Consider the following 19,948-nt stretch of genomic DNA (forward strand, 5'->3'; position numbering starts at 1 on the left):
TCCATCATTTCAGTAGTGGTTGTGAGGTCTGAAACCTGAACATCCTGGTTATGAGCTTTGCTGCAGAGCTGGAGGACGTGACGTTTGCACGGAACAGAAAAAAGGACTCCAAGTGATGGAGTTCATGAAATGTTTCTCAGTGCTGGTGTGTCACTTGGCTAAAGTCCTCTCTTGGCTTATTGATATTTCTGTCATGTATATTAACTGCAACCGTTCACTGGTGATGACAAAGCTGGAGGCGTCAGTTATTTATTTATTTTTAATTTTAACCTAAAGCATATATATGCATTTTTTAAACATATATGGGGGGTGTTGAGGGGTGGCATCTGCTGCAAGTCTGAAATGAGAGCAACACAGGAAAACACACAACGGTGGCATCAGTTATGATGGTGTCAGTTCACTGTCTGCTCTGAAGTTTGGTTGAACAACTTCAAACATCCTCCATCCCTGTTGCGCTACGTAGATGGCTATCATTTTAGGGTGGGGGTTAAACTCTTGATCCAGCAGCTGGGGGCCTGTAAGCAGTTACCAACATGATCCTTCATAACGGCAGAAAGGGTTCATGTCTTCATTTTGTTGTGTAAATTAGTAGTATTAACAGATACCAGTATTGTAATGATATGGTAATAGAATACCCATCACACATGGATGGATGGATGGATGGATGGATGGATGGATGGATGGATGGATGGATGGATGGATGGATGGATGGATGGATGGATGGATGGATGGATATATGGATGGATGGATGGATACATACTTTATACGTTTGTAAGGGAAACATATAAATTATAGCAGAATTCACAGCTTAAGATAATAAGACGTGCTATGAATACTAATGTAAACATTATTAAAAGATAAATTCCAGTGTGATGTCCATCGTGAAAACAAACTATAGGTGAAAGTGCTGGTTTGGTTCAGTACAGAAAAGTTGGAGTGGATTATATGACTGTCCCACCTTCTGTTCCATCCAGATGTGACTCCCTGCATCTCCCCTCTGCCTCAAGACAGCCACTTGCTGGACAAGAACAGCCCCTCTTTGGGTCTGATACGGGAGGAGACGGAAGTCATCAACAGCATCATGGGTAACGGGGTTTCCTCTTTAAACTTGTTCCAGGGTTAATGCTGTTTCATTGACAGAGAGCCCACAGTTGTTGTGGGTTGAAACGGATGAAATTCATAATAAAAACAATCTATAGTTCAATGTTACATCCATTTTCTACGGCTTTAACTCCCATCCCACTCACGCTTCACGCTTGCCTGCACCAACCACTACCCACCCCAAACCCTTCCCCTACACAACTACATCATCTACAAAGAAACAAAGGTACAGTCTTACATTGGCCAGCCTGGAAGCCCTCTCTAGCCCCTGGATGCTCCAAGAAGTTTAGTTTAAAAGGTTAAGCAAAGAATCAGTGATGTAAGACTGGTGGTAATGAAATACGTCTTCAGTCAAGTTGCAGAGGAACCAAATGTCCAGACTGGACCGGACCATTCTTTATTTTATTGTCCTGATACATGAGTCCTAAGACCTGAAGGGTTGTGCACTTTTTTGTCAACACAACTGTATTAACCTGGAGAAGTAACAGCAGTTTGTGACGACTGCATTGTTTGTATGGTGGTCCTCAGATATTACTAAAGGGACAGGATCTGGAGCTGAAGCAGGTGGGGTTCCAGCTCAGGAGGAAGGGGACCATGACATTGGGTCACCGTGTGTTTGTGAGACTCTGATCCGCTCAGATACCCTCCAGGAGGACCATGGCTGTCTGAAAGAGGGCCCTCTAGAAACCAGCAAAGGTCAGTCAGAAGCAGTTCCAGGAGTAGGTGGTTCACAGGTCTTTAGTTGATTTAAAGGTCTAGAGTCGGTTCACAGGTCTGTAGACGGTTCACAGGTCTGGAGACGGTTCACAGGTCTGGAGACGATTCACAGGTCTGTAGAAGGTTCACAGGTCTGTAGAAGGTTCACAGGTCTGTAGACGGTTCACAGGTCTGTAGACGGTTCACAGGTCTGTAGACGGTTCACAAGTTTGGAGACGATTCACAGGTCTGTAGACGGTTCACAGGTCTGGAGACGGTTCACAGGTCTGGAGACGGTTCACAGGTCTGGAGACGATTCACAGGTCTGGAGACGATTCACAGGTCTGGAGACGATTCACAGGTCTGTAGACGGTTCACAGGTCTGGAGACGGTTCACAGGTCTGGAGACGATTCACAGGTCTGTAGAAGGTTCACAGGTCTGTAGAAGGTTCACAGGTCTGTAGACGGTTCACAGGTCTGTAGACGGTTCACAGGTCTGTAGACGGTTCACAAGTTTGGAGACGATTCACAGGTCTGTAGACGGTTCACAGGTCTGGAGACGGTTCACAGGTCTGGAGACGGTTCACAGGTCTGGAGACGATTCACAGGTCTGGAGACGATTCACAGGTCTGGAGACGATTCACAGGTCTGTAGACGGTTCACAGGTCTGTAGACGGTTCACAGGTCTGTAGACGGTTCACAAGTTTGGAGACGATTCACAGGTCTGTAGACGGTTCACAGGTCTGGAGACGGTTCACAGGTCTGGAGACGGTTCACAGGTCTGGAGACGATTCACAGGTCTGGAGACGATTCACAGGTCTGGAGACGATTCACAGGTTTGTAGAAAGTTCACAGGTCTGTAGAAGGTTCACAGATCTGTAGAAGGTTCACAGGTCTGTAGACGGTCACAGGTCTGTAGACGGTCACAGGTCTGTAGACGGTTCACAGGTCTGTAGATGGTTCACAGGTCCGTAGGCGGTTCACAGGTCTGTAGACGGTTCACAGGTCTGTAGACGGTTCACAGGTCTGTAGACGGTTCCCAGGTCTGTAGACAGTTCCCAGGTCTGTAGACGCTTCACAGGTCTGTAGATGGTTCACAGGTCCGTAGACGGTTCACAGGTCTGGAGACAGTTCCCAGGTCTGTAGACGGTTCACAGGTCTATAGACGGTTCACAGGTCTGTAGCTGGTTCACAGGTCTGTAGACGGTTCACAGGTCTGTAGACGGTTCACAGGTCTGTAGACGGTTCACAGGTCTGTAGACGGTTCACAGGTCTGTAGACGGTTCACAGGTCTGTAGACGGTTCACAGGTCCGTAGACGGATCATAAGGTCTGTATGCAGTTCCCAGGTCTGTAGGCAGTTCCCAGGTCTGTAGCTGGTTCACAGGTCTGTAGATGGTTCATGGGTCTGTAGACGGTTCACAGGTCCGTAGACGGTTCACAAGTCTGTAGACGGTTCACAGGTCTGTAGACGGTTCACAGGTCCGTAGACGGTTCACAGGTCTGTAGACGGTTCACAGGTCTGTAGACGGTTCACAGGTCTGTAGATGGTTCACAGGTCCGTAGACGGTTCACAGGTCTGGAGACAGTTCCCAGGTCTGTAGACGGTTCACAGGTCTATAGACGGTTCACAGGTCTGTAGCTGGTTCACAGGTCTGTAGCTGGTTCACAGGTCTGTAGACGGTTCACAGGTCTGTAGACGGTTCACAGTTCTGTAGACGGTTCACAGGTCTGTAGACGGTTCACAGGTCTGTAGACGGTTCACAGGTCTGTGGACGGTTCACAGGTCTGTAGACGGTTCACAGGTCCGTAGACGGATCATAAGGTCTGTATGCAGTTCCCAGGTCTGTAGGCAGTTCCCAGGTCTGTAGCTGGTTCACAGGTCTGTAGATGGTTCATGGGTCTGTAGATGGTTCACAGGTCCGTAGACGGTTCACAAGTCTGTAGACGGTTCACAGGTCTGGAGACAGTTCCCAGGTCTGTAGACGGTTCACAGGTCCGTTGACGGTTCACAGGTCTGTAGAAGGTTCACAGGTCTGTAGACAGTTCACAGGTATGCTGATGGTTCACAGGTCCGTAGACGGTTCCCAGGTCTGTAGACGGTTCACAGGTCTGGAGACGATTCACAGGTCTGTCGGCAGTTCCCAGGTCTGTAGACCAGTGGTTCCCAAACTTTCTGTGCCCAAGGCACACCAAAGGACAAATAAAAATTTCAAGGCACACCTATTGTGCAAAATAGCCTTATAACACGTGTTATCACTAATATCATCTGTTTATCTGTTCAGTTTATTATTTACTAATGCCAAATAAGATATGACAAAGACAACTATCCTACTCATGAAATATTTATTAAAAAAATACTTCACAAAAATATTTAAACTTTATCAAATTGGGCTTCATCAAACACACCCATTTCAACCACCTGCGCAACTGCGCGAACAGCGAAATGTGGGATCCTCTGAGGATTTTTTAAAATAGTTTTTAGATAAAGAGTTTGCCTCTGTATTATGGAATGAGTGCATTCAAAGTAGTATATAGTAAATTAAAATAATTATTTTTGTCTAGTTGTATACTATATTGCAGTAGGCTATGCCATAGCCGCTATGGTTGTCACAAAATCCCACGGCACACTTGGACTTGCCTCAAGGCACACCAGTGTGCCGCGGCACACAGTTTGGGAACCACTGCTGTAGACGGTTCACAGGTCCATAGACAGTTCACAGGTCTGTAGACGGTTCACAGGTCTGTAGACGGTTCACAGGTCTGTAGACGGTTCACAGGTCTGTAGACGGTTCATAAGGTCTGTATGCAGTTCCCAGGTCTGTAGCTGGTTCACAGGTCTGTAGATGGTTCACGGGTCTGTGGACGGTTCACAGGTCCATAGACGGTTCACAGGTCCGTAGACGGTTCACAGGTCTGTAGACGGTTCACAGGTCTGTAGACGGTTCCCAGGTCTGTAGACGGTTCACAGGTCTGTAGACGGTTCACAGGTCTGTAGACGGTTCCCAGGTCTGTAGACGGTTCACAGGTCCGTAGACGGTTCACAGGTCTGGAGACGGTTCACAGGTCTGTAGACGGTTCACAGGTCTGGAGACGGTTCTCAGGTTTGTAGACGGTTTATCTGAAGATACAGGTCTGAGGATGAGGCACTGGTCTGATTCCAGACGGGTGTATGACGGACTTCCTCCTGTGTGCTTTCAGTCTTGTGTCCGGCTGCTGAGGGTGGATCGTCCTCGGCCTCCAACAGTCCACTAAACCAGCCAGCTGTTATCAAGCCTTCCCTGTCCTCCCCGCCGAACCTCTCCCTGCCTGCTCCCCCAGCTCTGCCCCCGGTACCAACGCCTGGCCCATCCTTAGCGGCGGCCGCCATGCCCGGTCTGAGCTCCCTGCCAGCTCCTCACCCTCATCCACCCAGGACTCAGCCGACGGAGCCCACAGCCACAGGTGACTGAGCTGCTATCAGGTTTGTTCACATTTGAGCAGGAACAGGTTCATGTTTGCATCCTGGTTGGAAATGTTACTCTGTCATTTAAACATTTTAATTTGGGATGTTTTAAAAAAACCATTGCTGGTATCTGCAGACGTTAACAAAGGTTGTATGTAGGATGCTGTATAAGAACATCTGCACAAGCTCGGGTGAGTAGTGAAGACCCAGATGTGTTGTCAGTTGGGCTGGAGAGGACGGAAGAATTTAGTTGTGCAGTTGCCAAAGCATCATACAGACGACATAGCCTGATTCCCTCTGTGACACTAGCCGGTGCTAGCACCATGGTTTGGACTTATTTTAAGCTCAAGAAAACTGAGAGAAAGGAGTCAAACCGAATCAAAGTTTATTTATTTAAATCACAGTTTTTTTGTATAATAAGATGCAGCACAAAGTCCTTTACAGAATAAAAGCAGATTAAATTAACTCGTTCCCCCCCACCCCCTTCCAGGTTCTTTAGTTGAGCAGATGAATGAATATAGCCATGTTATTTGCCTTCCCCTGCCTGAAGGCGAGTTGAGGGGAGTTGAGTCAAGATAAGAGGCGTTATCTGCGTAACATAACATAACCTGTATGGGCGTGTTGAGCCGCATTTTGTAATAACGGTGCATTTTGTAATAAACGTCCAAAATGTAATAACTTTTTCATTTCATTTTGTAATAAACTGCCGCATTTTGTAATACATTTTGTCACATTATGTAATAGGTTATTGCATTTTGATGCATGTAATAACGATTCTAAAGCATAGTTTATTTGTTTGTTATTGGCCTATATAATTCCAAACTTCAAATAGGCAACTAAAGTTATATTTGGAGTGTTATACATAGATTTATTGGGCTACATAGCTCTAAGGGAAATTGCATAAAAAACAAGAAAAGTCACTCTTGTATAAATTTATTGTTAAACAAACAACAATAATAGGTATTATTACATAATGCACCATGTTATTACATTTCCTAGAAAATAAAAAAGTTGCAAGTGCATTTTGTTATAATCTTCTCAATCTCAATCATTCTGAACAATATCAAACAGATTGTTGCACTTTTAACAGGCACTGTCATGTCTGTTCTAACTTATTTACTGTTTTTTAATGTATTTATTCTTTTTATATTTTAACGTGTCCTTATGGGAATCTGTGAATATGGTTGTGAGCCCTGTCAAAGAGGAATTTCTGTCACCATTGGGACAGACAATAAAGTATTCTATTCTATTCTAAAATGTAATAATGTATTACATAATGCAGCAAAATGTATTAGAAAATGAGTTGGGGTAGTTTATTACAAAATGCGGCAGTTTATTGCAAAATGCGGCTTTATTACAAAATGAAATCACAAAGTTATTACATTTTGGACGTTTATTACAAAATGCACCGTTATTACAAAATGCGGCTCAACAGGGCGTGTAGGGTGATGTATTGTCCTTATATCAGCAGGATGAAATACGCCGTCAGACGGGTGTCATTTTCAAAACGAGGATGGATGAATAATGGGATCTGCGTTTTTTTTGTCCTGGGTTTGCTTCTTGCAAAGCCCCGGTTTGTCATTTTTGTGAACATCATTGGACAATCCTTTGTGGTTCTGGACATACGGGGGGGGCCTAACTAGTGACATGCCTCTCTGTTATTGATCATATCATTTACACATGCACAGACAGCTGTTAAATACAGAAAATGCGGACTCAAAATATATTTTTCCCCCATTGCTTTAGCCCCCGATCATCATCATTAGTCATCATTATTATAGATAAATTCATCATTATTATAGAATAATGATGATGACTTAAAAAAAAACGTCCCAGGTGAGTTAGAATCAACAAATCCCTCCCAAGACACAGCAGGTGGTGGGTTTTACTGAAATAAGACTTTATCAAGACTTTTCCTTAGACCGATGTTCAGAAGGACCAGGACTGGGTAGACTGGTACAGCAGATTTTATAAAGGGTGTCTGTCTCTCTTATTTCATCACAGGTGAAGGTGAGCAGTCCTGCATGAAAAACGTCTCTGAGTCTGGAGTCAAGGACAAACGGAAGGAAAAAGAGGGGATGAGGAGCCGCTCCTCCTCCACGTCTTCAGAGGATTACATCATCATCCTCCCCGACTGTTTCGACACCACTCGGCCGCTGGGCGAGTCCATGTACAGGTAGGAGTCACATTCACCGCCACAGGTCAACTCGCTGATGCCAGACCGCAACCAACGGCAACAGGGCACTCAATCAAAGAGGATGTGTGGATCATGGATGGATCATGTATGGATCATTGATCATATGATCATGGTTGTAAGGTTTTTCTCCTGCTACAAAAGTTTTTTTACTTGCTATAGTTTATTTGATAATCACTCAAGTTCATGTTCTGGGTCTCTCGAATGCGTGTTTTTTTTGTAAAACACGTGTTTGTTCCTCAAAGCCCACAAAGACATCCTCAAATGTCTTACCGTATTTTCGCGACCATAAGGCGCAACTTTTTTTTTTTTTTTTTTTTTTGAATGTGCCGGGCGCCTTAAGAAACGGTGCGCCGTGTCTATTACCTGAATTACGGTAATGTAAGGCCGGCCATGAGAACGGTAAAGGGAGAAGGGGGCGGGTGAAGCTGAATGAGACCATCCACTGAGCTGTTTAATGCGAAACAGAAGATGAAAACTTTTAAGGATTTGCTTGATGTGTAAAGTGAAATAAAATACAATCAAACTAAGTTTTGCTCCCGCTCTATTTAAATAAGCACACTTGTTCTGCAGCGCGCGTGTGTTTTGCATGTCGGAACCGGTGACTTTCCCCGGTTAAAGCAGCGGCTGGAGCAGCGCGGTGATGGGCGCTGCTGCGACCCGACTTCCTGGTTCCCCAAGCGGTCCAATCGACCTGGTTCCCGGCCGCTTTGCGAGCAGAGATTTCTGGGGTCTGTCTCAGGTCTGATCAGCTTCACCCTCCGAAATTTGCAGCCAAATCTGTCGGTTACAAACCCGGTACCGGACCCCGACATGCGCGCGTGTGTATTCGCGGCGACACACACAGATTCTCATTTATGTAGCGCTTGACTGGCGCAGCTGATGGACAGAAACCTATGGTGATTTTTAAAAGAAAAACTTTGCATAAGACGTTTCCAGCCGGAGTCATTATAAGGACGAATGGAAAGGGGGGGCTGGATGAAGGGATGATGATGATCAGGTGGCTGAGACAGGTCTGGAAATTCGGACTGGAGCTCCTGTCGGATACAAACCCCGGTACCGGCTCCCCGACAGCGCGTGTGTGAGCGTGTGTGAGCGGGTCCAGCGCGGGGGAGCAGACGGGGAGCGGACCCGGGACCAGCGCGGAGCGGGACCCGGGACCCGGGACGCGGGACCCGGGACGCGGGACCCGGGACGCGGGACCCGGGACGCGGGACCCGGGACGCGGGACCCGGGACGCGGGACCCGGGACGCGGGACGCCGCGTCCCTCCGCCGTTGTGCTGCGGATCCCGCCGCGGTCGGGATCCGCAGCACAACGCAGCACAACGGGGTATGAAACGTTTATTTTCTTACCTTTTATTTATTCAGGGGTCTGTCCCAGGTCGGAACAACATCACCCTGCGAGATTTTCAGGCAAATCTGTCGGTTTGATCTCTGGTAGCCTAACCAAGATGCAGAGGATGCGCTCAGGAGCCGCCAGGCTCCCGCCGCGGGTTTGCCGGGCCAGGGCGCACCATCCCCGGGGCAGATCCGGCCGAAATGCCGCTGGTCTTTCCCCGGGAGCCCCTACTCCCATACAGGTGGGTGGCTTCGGTCCCAGCCGGTCCCAACAGGTCACATTCCCGGTTAAAGCCGCTGTGACGCGCGCTGCTCCACCCCGCTGGGGAGAGACGGGCTCTGCGCGGTGGAGGATCCGCACAACGGGGTATGAAAAGTTTATTTACTGTTGTGCAGAAAGTGACTGACACCGAGGAAATTCGGACTGGCGCAGCTGAATTAGCGGAGCTCTTTAATGCAGAAACAGAGGTTTTGCTCCCGCTCTATTTTTTAAATAAGCGCTTGTGTGCTTGTGTGTGCGTTCTGCATGTGTGTGCGTTCTGCAGCGGGTGTGTGTGTTTTCCGGCCGGCGTGTTTTGCGGCACGCGTGTGTGCAGCTCTGCTCTGTAGACTGCGCCTTTTGGGTCGGTGCGCCATATGTATGTTTTAAATCTAAAAATGACACACAAAAATGAGGGTGCGCCTTCCACACGGTGCGCCGAATGGTCGCGAAAATACGGTAATTTGTACAGTGATCGATATTTTTCACAATTTTATATACCAAAAGCCATACATATTGTTTATTTTTATTTACTTTTTGTGTCAGTAGCAGCTAAATATCAGCCACAATTTACTATAGTAATCTGGCATTGGAATAATTTACGGACAAAATAAAAGTTGTGAGTCCTGTTGAGTTTGTTGCATTGAACCGTTTGATGAGTGGGGGACAGAAAATCACTGGATTGGTGGCTTATACGTTTTGTTCTGAGTTTAAATTTAAATTAGATACAGAATAATGAGCTTTTGTGATTACTTATGCGTATGTGTGTGCATGGATTCGTGGTTGTGTGCAGCACCTGCTCAACTGTGAGCATAGGTGTGCAGTGTATGAGTAAGAGTGGCCTGAGTGAATGTATGACGCCCGGCCGGACTTTTTGTCCCAGTCCGGCATTGGCGGGATGTGGAAAGAGCAGCCGGAGAAAAGGGCAGCTGGTGTAGCAGTATGCCGTGTGCGTGGGTGTGGTTTGTCTTCGTGACCTGAGATCAGACAGATTTCTGTGACCTGTGAGCTTCTCCTGTTCTTGTATTCCTGCAGCTCTGCTCTGTCCCAGCCTGGAGATGTTCCAGAGAAGTCCATGTCAGACTCAGATCATCTGTCTTCTGACCACATGGCCAATACCACCAAGGAGATGGAGCTTCGTTCAACAGGTGAAGTTCCAGAGGCTTCGGGAATGAACACGGTGGGAACCAGTGAAATCCTTCACACGTCTGAGATGGTGGATGATAAACCCCTGACACCTGAATACTTGGCTCCACCTGAGGACTTGGCTCCACCTGAGGACTTGGCTACCCCTGAGGACTTGGCTCCACCTGAAGACTTGGCTCCACCTGAGGACTTGGCTCCACCTGAGTACTTGGCTCCACCTGAAGACTTGGCTCCACCTGAAGCCATCATCACACCAAGGTCAGTATGAAATCCTGTCATTCTCCCTGATATCTTTACCGATTTTTCACTAGTAAAACTAGCGGTGGCAAAAATACACCAACAAAATCTACTTACAGTATGTTCAAGACAGGTTTATTTGTACAGCACCTTCCATGTACAAGATGATTCAAAGTGCTTAACATAAAACATTTTGAAAAATGCCTCACGGAGCAGAGTTTAAAAGCAGGATTAAAGACAGACAGACAGACATAAATTCAAAGACTAAAACAAATGGCCCCTACTTGAACCGCCACCTTACTGTGGTGGAGGGGTTTGTGTGCCCGAGTGATCCTAGGAGCTATGTTGTCGGGGGCACTTACGCCCCTGGTAGGGTCTCCCATGGCAAACCGGTCGTAGGTGACGGGCCAGACTAAGAGCGGTTCACAAGCTTATCATTGCAAAGAAGAGAGCAAGAACCGTTACGTCGCCCGGATCGGCGTCACCGGGGCCCCTCCCTGGAGCCAGGCCTGGGGTTGGGGCTCGTTTGCGAGCGCCTGGTGGCTGGGTCTTTGCCTGTGGGACCCGGCCGGGCGCAGCCCGAAATGGCGACGTGGGCCCACCTTCCCGTAGGCCCACCACCCGCAGGAAGGACCATGAGAGTCTGGTGCCATGTGGACTGGGTAGCAGTCGTGGCGGGGTGCCTCGACGACCCAATCCCTGGACCAAAACCTTCGCAGTGGGGACATGGAATGTCACCTCGCTGGGGGGGAAGGAGCCGGAGCTTGTGCGGGAGGTTGAGAGATACCGGCTAGAGATAGTCGGGCTCACCTCCACACATAGCTTGGGCTCTGGAACCCCGCTCCTTGAAAGGGGCTGGACCCTCCACTACTCTGGAGTTGCCCAGGGTGAGAGGCGGTGGGCTGGTGTGGGCTTGTTTATAGCCCCTCAGCTCAGTCGCCATGTGTTGGAGTTCACCCCGGTGAACGGGAGGGTCGCTTCCCTGCGCCTTCGGGTCGGGGAAAGGTCTCTCACTGTTGTTTGTGCCTACGGGCCGAACAGCAGTGCGGAGTACCCGGCCTTCTTGGAGTCCCTGGGAGGAGTACTGGATAGTGCTCCAACTGGGGACTCCATTGTTCTACTGGGGGACTTCAACGCTCACGTGGGCAATGACAGTGATACCTGGAGAGGCTTGATTGGGAGGAACGGCCTCCCCGATCTGAACCCGAGCTGTGCTTGTTGTTGGACTTCTGTGCTAGCCATGTTTTGTCCATAACGAACACCATGTTCAAGCATAAGGGTGTCCATCAGTGCACATGGCACCAGGACAGCCTAGGCCGGAGGTCAATGATCGACTTGTCGTTTCATCTGGCCTTCGGCCGCATGTCTTGGACATCGGGTGAAGAGAGGGGCTGAGCTGTCAACTGATCACCACCTGGTGGTGAGTTGGATGTGCTGGCGGAGGAGGAGGTTGGACAGACCGGGCAGACCCAAACGGATTGTGAGGGTCTGTTGGGAACGTCTGGCTGAGCCCTCTGTCAGGGACATCTTCAACTCCCACCTCGGAGAGAGCTTCTCTCGGATCCCGGGGGAGGCGGGGGACATTAAGTCCGAGTGGACCATGTTCTCTGCCTCCATTGTCAACGCGGCGGCTCGAAGTTGTGGACGCAAGGTCTCCGGTGCCTGTCGTGGTGGCAATCCTAGAACCCGGTGGTGGACACTGATGCCGTCAGACTGAAGAAGGAGTCTTACCGGGCTATGTTGGCCGGTGGAACTCCTGACGCAGTAGATGGGTACCGGCAGGCCAAGCAAGCCGCAGCTCGGGCGGTCCTGGAGGCAAAAACCCGGGTGTGGGAGGAGTTCGGGGAGGCCATTGAGGAGGACTTTCGGTCGGCCTCGAGGAAATTCTGGCGGACCGTTCGCCGCCTCAGAAGGGGGAAACAGTACTCTGCCGGCACCGTTTATGGTGCGGGTGGGGAGCTCTTGACCTCGACTGGGGACATCGTCAAACGGTGGAAGGAATACTTTGAGGATCTCCTCAACCCGACTGACATGCCTTCCACTGAGGAAGCAGAGAGTGGGGACTCTGGGGCGTGCTCATCCATCACCCAAGCCGAGGTCACTGAGGTGGTTCATAAGCTCCTCAGTGGCACTGGGGGTGCATGAGATTCGCCCTGAGTACCTCAAGTCTCTGGATGTCGTAGGGCTGTCTTGGTTGACACGCCTTTGCGACATTGCATGGAGGAAGGGGACAGTGCCGCTGGAGTGGCAAACCGGGGTGGTGGTCCCTCTCTTTAAAAAGAGGGACCGGAGAGTGTGTTCCAACTATAGGGGGATCACACTTCTTAGCCTCCCCGGGAAAGTCTACGCCAGGGTACTGGAGAGGAGAATACGGCCAATAGTTGAACCTCGTGTTCAGGAGGAACAATGCGGTTTTCGTCCCGGTCGTGGAACACTGGACCAGCTCTATACCCTCTGCAGGGTGCTCGAACGTTCATGGGAATTTGCCCAACCAGTCCACATGTGTTTTGTGGATCTGGATAAGGCATTTGACCGTGTCCCTCGTGCCATTCTGTGGGGGGTCAGTGAGTATGGAGTCCGGGGCCCTCTAGAGTCCAGAGTCTGGTTCGCATTGCCGGCAGTAAGTCAGACTTGTTCCCGGTGCATGTTGGACTCCGGCAGGGCTGCCCTTTGTCACCGGTCCTGTTCATAATATTTATGGACAGGATTTCTAGGCGTAGCCAGGGACCGGAGGGGATCCGGTTCGGGAACCTCAGGATTTCATCTCTGCTTTTTGCAGATGATGTTGTCCTGTTGGCTTCATCGGACCGGGACCATCAGCATGTGCTGGGGAGGTTTGAAGCCGAGTGCGACGCGGCAGGGATGAGAATCAGCACCTCCAAAACCGAGGCCATGGTTCTCCACCGTGAAAGGGTGGCGTGCCTTCTCCGGGTGGGTGGAGAAGTCCTGCCTCAGGTGGAGGAGTTCAAGTATCTCGGGGTCTTGTTCCCGATTGAGGGAACAATGGAGCGGGAGATTGACAGACGGATCGGTGCAGCATCTGCAGTTATGCGGTCGATGTACCGGACCATCGTGATGAAAAAGGAGCTGAGTCCAAAGGCGAAGCTCTCGATTTACCTGTCAATCTACGCTCCCACCCTCACCTATGGTCATGAACTTTGGGTAGTGACCGAAAGGACAAGATCGCGGATACAAGCGGCCGAGATGAGTTTCCTCCGCAGGGTGGCTGGACGCTCCCTTAGAGATGAGTTTCCTCCGCAGGGTGGCTGGACGCTCCCTTAGAGATAGGGTGAGGAGTTCGGTCACCCGGGAGGAGCTCGGAGTCGAGCCGCTGCTCCTTCACATTGAGAGGAGTCAGCTGAGGTGGCTTGGGCATCTGTACCGGATCCTCCTGGATCCTCCCTAGGGAGGTGTTCCAGACATGTCCCTCCTCCCTAGGGAGGTGTTCCAGGCATGTCCCTCCTCCCTAGGGAGGTGTTCCAGACATGTCCCTCCTCCCTAGGGAGGTGTTCCAGGCATGTCCCTCCTCCCTAGGGAGGTGTTCCAGACATGTCCCTCCTCCCTAGGGAGGTGTTCCAGGCATGTCCCTCCGGGAGGAGACCCCGGGGAAGACCCAGGACACGCTGGAGAGACTATGTCTCTCGGCTGGCCTGGGAACGCCTCGGACTCCCCTGGAAGAGCTGGAGGAAGAGCTGGAGGAAGTGTCTGGGATGAGGGAAGTCTGGGCATCTGTGCTGAGGCTGCTGCCCCCGCGACTGGTAACGGATAAGCGAATTACCGTAAACAGAACAGGAAGAATTAAGAAGCCCTGACGTTCAAGTGACGTTAAAGATGAGGAGCAGAGTTCCCAGAATGGATCCAACAAAACTCTGTTTTTTCACCTTAGCAGTGCAGACAGCGGCGGAGAGACGGATGAAACCAGCGCTGGGGAGTCTGATCTGAACACACCTGAGGAAGGTAAGAACGCCTTCCCCTCACCGTTGACTCACCTGATGTATGTTACTGATGCTGCTGGATCTAAACAGCTCTGATTTCACACAAATGTTGTCTTTCAGCTTCTGGTTCTGAGCAAACTGACACCGGCGATACTGAAGGAGATGACTCTGGAGACAACCAGTAAGACTCACGCACACAGATGCAGAAAAAACTCCCCAAGTGGGGCCAAACCTGACCTGGCCATGCTGACTGTTTTCATCTTTGATATCAACACCAGTCTGGTTCCTCGGATTGAGTTTGGTGGAACCAACAGACGCCGGAGAAATTTGGTCAGGATGCCGTTTGAGATCCAACTATCATCCGATGTGTCAATAACTCTTTTCTAACCGGAATATTAGCAATAACCAGGTTGCGCAAACACCCTTTGAATAACCACAATTTGCTCATATTCCGGTTTTTAAAAACCTGAATATGACCCGTGTTCCTCCTTTTCTAACCCGAATATTTGGTCGTGTAAACGCCTAACGGGATATCCCCATCAAAAGGAACAGGAATTTGTTTTCTGCGCATGTCCTTTCTGCAAGGAATCTTGGTCTTTTGAGTCCAGGAAGTTCTTATAAACGTGGAGAAACGCAAAACCAGGAGGAGACTAATCACTTCATAAATGTAATGAAGGATATGAACATTTTGGCATTTGTAGATGGTAGAAAGTACCAGGATAGCCAGATTTACAAAAAGGTGAGCGAAAAGTTGCGCGAAGCAGGATTTGTACGAACGCCAGACCAGATCAAGCTCCGCTGGAAGACGCTGAAAAAGGCGAACTACAGGGACAATAAATGACTTCTACTGGGCTGTTCATTATCCGCCGTGCTGCTGTTATTGTTATTGTTTTGGATTTGACGGGAATTGAGTCATGACGTTCTCCGTGCTTTGCTGGTTTGATCCAGATATCCCAAATGATTAATTACCATGTAAACAGGAATAATCCTGTTTGCTCACGCAGGAAACACATTATTCCAGATGTTTCAGTAACTGAAATATTGACCTTAACCCAAATTTTGATAGCATGTAAATGTAGTCAGTGATGACATGTTTGTGCCCCTTGTTCTCCGAAATGTCGACTCCTCAAACCTCCATCCTTACGCAGGACCTCGGCGGTTTCTGGCGTTACCGAGGTGACCGGGGTCACCGGGGTCACCGGCGGGCTGGTGAAGGGGGCGCTGTCGGTGGCTGCGTCGGCGTACAAGGCTCTGCTGACCGGACAAAACCCTGCACAGGTCAGAGACCGCTGGGGTCCACAGTGAATGTTCGTTTCAGCTTGTGTTGGTCACATGACCGATAAACGTATGAAAGAGGCTGCTGACTCCTGCGCACGACTGTCCCGTTTACTGAGGTCATGTGACTCCACGATAGCAAATAAACAAATAAACAGGAAAATGTGAGAAGTGAGAGGCACATTTTTTTAAGCAAATGCGTTTTGTGTGAAAAAAATAAATAGAATGGAAATGCTTAAAAACCAAAGATATCAGAGTTGGCAGTAAGAGTTCTTTAACATCAGTGAGATGCTATAATACGGAAGCGTCAAACCTTACATTTTCTTTTTCTTTAATGTTGTGAGGAGAGTTACCATGGATTCACTGTCCCCCTTTATAATATATAATATCCATTGTTGTTTCTGACTTGGATGTCCAGGATGTAACTGGCTGGAGCTTCAAACCCAACCGTGATTACACGTTCTTGCAGTACTTTGCAGCTGTTTTTCCATCTTTTTTTTTTCCAACTTTTTTTATTGGGTTTTGCAGATGTATACAATTATATTAAAACATTTACAGAGAGTTAAGCATACATTTTTCTTCTAGGAAAAACAAAAAAAAAAACAGTAGTCACTTAAGTATTGCAGCATACCCGAACAATTTATATAAAACTAGAACAACCACAATAAAATAATTAGATAGATAAATAAAAAATAAATAAAATAAAAAAGAAATGGACAATTACAAAAAATAATAAATAAAGAATTGTAATGAGAATTATTAATTACATTTTAAATAAATAAAAAAAAAGGCACAGGCACATCAGTCAGGTAATAGTGATTTGCAATAGAGATAGCAACAGACATCCCAAGTTAAAGAAGCAACATATAACCCTCATCACAACAGAAATAACATATCTTATCCATATCTAATCATATTCTTAACGAATTGAAGAAATGGGCCCCATAATTTACCAAATTTACTGGAGAAGCCAGTTTAGTTAAGGACAGTCTGATTTTCTCCAATTTAAGAAAATAAAGGGTATCTAATCCAACGAATCAAAATCCGACAGCACTCACTTGAAGTACAAACCTTTAATATATCAGGATCTAATCCAGCGGGCATGACAAGGCGGTATTCCTGATTTCCAATTAATCACAATTAATCTTCTGGCTAGCAGGGTAGCAAAAGCCAGTATATCCTTTTTAGACTTAGTGAGGGAAGTGGGAGCAACCCCAAATAGTGCACTCAGAGTGTTTTTCCGTCTTTATATCTTTTGTTTGGACTTGCAGCTCCGTCAGATAAAACCAGAAGCAGATTGGCGCGAGGTGGAGGGTCAGGTGTTCAGGTGTTAGAATCAGCTCAGACTGGTCCGTGTCCTTGTCTTTCAGCCTCCGGTGGACCCGTCCACTCAGGACACCATGATGGCGGTGCTGGTGGAGATGGGCTTCGCCGACCGGGCGCTCAACCAGCAGCTCCTGCAGAAACACAAGTACAACCTGCTGGACGTGGTCAACGAGCTGGTCCAGATCACCGACAACGACTGGTACTCCACGCACTACTGACCCCAGTCCCGGCCCGAGTCCCGAGTCCTGATGATACGACCCAGACGGGAAGACAGTCATGATTGACAGTGAACAGGGACTTTTGAATCTGTTCTCTCTCTCCATCCATGCATCTTTCCTTTGATGGAGGAACTGCGTTCTTGTGACGTCCCAGAATCCTCCCTGGATCCCGTAGCAGACCATCCAGCCCTGGTGTTTATAGTTACTGTCAGACCCCTAAGGTTCCAGACTAAAAAGATGGTTTTATTTACAGATGAGCTCCTGACATGAACCCTCTGTTGGCTGCACTGCAAAAATTCAAAATCTTACCAGGAATATTTGTCTTATTTCTAGTTAAAATGTCTAATTTTTAGTCAAAAAATCTGATTACACTTAAAACAAGAGTCATCACCAGAAAAATAACTTGTTATTTGACAATTTTCACCTGTTTTCAAGTAAATTTTCACTTGAAATAAGTAGAAAAAATCTGCCAGTGGGACATGATTTATCTAGCAAAAAAATCTTGTTCCACTGGCAGATTTTTTCTACTTATTTTAAGTGAAAATCTACTTGAAACAGGTGAAAATTGTAGTTTTTTCAAGTGATGAGTCTTGTTTTAAGTGTAATGAGATTTTTTTTTACAAAAAATTAGACATTTTAACTAGAAATAAGACAAATATTCTTGTTAAGATCTTGAGTTTTTGCAGTGATTAGAAGCTGACGAGAGCAGATGTCGTGACGTCTTCAGAATGCATCAGAGTTTGTTAGAGGGGCATTTCAGTGAGGTCCAGCAGGTTTCCCTGGCAACGCTCATGCGCAGCATCGCAGCGGTCAACGTCCAAGATGTGTCTCACCGAAGATCCAAACTAAAGCTTCTGTTTTTGGAGTTCTTTTATGATGACATTTTAATTTATTTATTGTATTTATATTGATGCTCTCTGTCCCATTTGACCACGACCGTGGGACCACAGCTCAGTGGGACTTGGCTGGAGTTTATATGCTTGTGGTTACATGGTCATGGTCACATGGTCGTGGTGTCAGCAGCTCTGATTTCCTTTTCAGGAAGAGCTGAGATGGATCAAGAGTCCTGAAAGCAGAAGGACTGGTCTGTAATGTGACCCACACACACTGATGTGAATGTTTTAATCTAAGTTGTCGGTAGAACTTCCTCTGATGTTGGTGTTTGTCAGAAATGTTGACGTTCAGATTGATTTATGATGATGTTTTCTTGACTTGTCTGATAAAAGCTGCTCATTGATGATCTGTTGTGTATATTATTGCATATCCATCACTCCACCACCGTGTTTCTCTCTTGAATTACCCATAAATCCAGGGTAAATGTTTCTCCTGCATTGGGCGGTCCAGTAAAGGTGCAGAGTCTGGTTCGGACAGGAACGAGTAGAACAGCGTTTTCTCTGTTCAGACCGAGAAAACGCGTCCCGGACGGTTTCCCCCGAACGCTTAAATATAAGTGTGGGTTTCTGTAGAAAAGTGTAAATATAAATGTGGTGTTTTCCAGGGTTGATGGATGTAGAGAGTTGTTGCAGCTGTGATTGTTGTTGTATAATAAATGATCATTTGACTCAACCATTAACCTCAGGTTTTGGGTTCTGGCTTCTTTTTTCCAAACATGTCAAATGTTTTCTGGCTTATTCTTGTTTCTGCCACCCTGGTTGTCATCGGTGACATTCCACATGTCGGACTTCCTGCCGCTTCCCCCCTGAAATAAAAACGGTCCAAATCATCCCCCCTGTAAAACTGCCATCCCCCTTTTCCATCCCTTATGTCATTTCATCAATGAATGTGGTTTAACTGTTATTTCAACATCAGAGTCATCACCAGAAAAATAACACCAGAAAAATAACTTATTTGACCATTTTTACCTGTTTCAAGTAAATTTTCACTTGAAATAAGTAGAAAAATCTGCCAATGGGACAAGATTTATCTTCTCATTACAAGCAAACAAATCTTGTTCCACTGGCAGATTTTTCTACTTATTTCAAGTGAAAATCTACTTGAAACAGGTGAAAATTGTTTTTTTTTCGAGTGATGAGTCTTGTTTTAAGTGTAATGAGATTTTTTTCACTAAAATGAGAGATTTTCACTAGAAATAAGACAAATATTCTTGTTAAGATTTTGAGTTTTTGCAGTGATCGGTTTTATTTATCCTGTGAAGGACAGAGTCATATTGATAAGTTCAGAAAAGTGTTTTTTATTGTTGTGTTTTGATGTATTTGATGTAAGCCCAGTGGATATTTAAAGCTTACAGAAGGCTACAGAATTTCTACAGGTGTTTTGGTCAGTGCTATTATTTGTAATATATTATATTATTTGTAATCAGCACAAATTATCTGACCCCATATGATAAAATCCACCATCCCCCCTGATTTGTTTTTACAACTCGGGTACTATGTCTATGGGTAAAAGCGGCTGGTTGCTCCGCTGAGACACACGGCGTGTTGTTTACAGATGAGGAGCTGATAACGGCTAGCCATTGGCTGAGCCCACTGTCAATCAATTATATTATAAATTCATTTAATGCTTCATATAAAGTCTGCTGGCGTGGTACAAAAAAACTGAGACCGTTCGCCACATAGATATATATATACTGTAAACTTTGTAAAGGCCTTTATATGTATCTATGTGGCGAACGTTTGTTTAATCACGTGATCTAACGTGAGCTGCGGTCGGTCACGTGGTGTATTATACATTTTTCCCACACACATAATTGCGCTATGGTGTTTTGGATTGAAAATGAACGTAAACAAGCTGATATTTTTAGTTCTTTTTTTAACATAA

At 47.1% G+C, this 19,948-nt stretch overlaps 1 protein-coding gene across 5 annotated transcripts in view; it reads left to right on the forward strand.

Moving 5' to 3' along the window:
- The window catches only part of nbr1b (NBR1 autophagy cargo receptor b), a 37,571-nt gene extending 20,016 nt beyond the window's left edge, over positions 1-17,555 (forward strand). For 2 of the 5 annotated variants that reach the window (XM_061712076.1, XM_061712078.1), the window contains exons 15-23: positions 975-1,085; positions 1,630-1,797; positions 4,998-5,240; positions 7,246-7,417; positions 10,069-10,437; positions 14,303-14,373; positions 14,472-14,532; positions 15,500-15,629; positions 16,997-17,555. In XM_061712076.1, coding sequence (XP_061568060.1) covers positions 975-1,085; positions 1,630-1,797; positions 4,998-5,240; positions 7,246-7,417; positions 10,069-10,437; positions 14,303-14,373; positions 14,472-14,532; positions 15,500-15,629; positions 16,997-17,170 — 1,499 coding nt within the window. In that variant the 3' untranslated portion in view covers positions 17,171-17,555. The remainder of the gene's footprint in view (positions 1-974; positions 1,086-1,629; positions 1,798-4,997; positions 5,241-7,245; positions 7,418-10,068; positions 10,438-14,302; positions 14,374-14,471; positions 14,533-15,499; positions 15,630-16,996) is intronic. The other 3 variants (XM_061712077.1, XM_061712079.1, XM_061712080.1) reach the window with 3 other exon arrangements.
- Positions 17,556-19,948: the final 2,393 nt, after the last annotated feature.

The sequence above is a fragment of the Cololabis saira genome, chromosome 21 (assembly GCF_033807715.1).
Source record: "Cololabis saira isolate AMF1-May2022 chromosome 21, fColSai1.1, whole genome shotgun sequence".
Taxonomy (NCBI): Eukaryota; Metazoa; Chordata; class Actinopteri; order Beloniformes; family Belonidae; genus Cololabis; species Cololabis saira.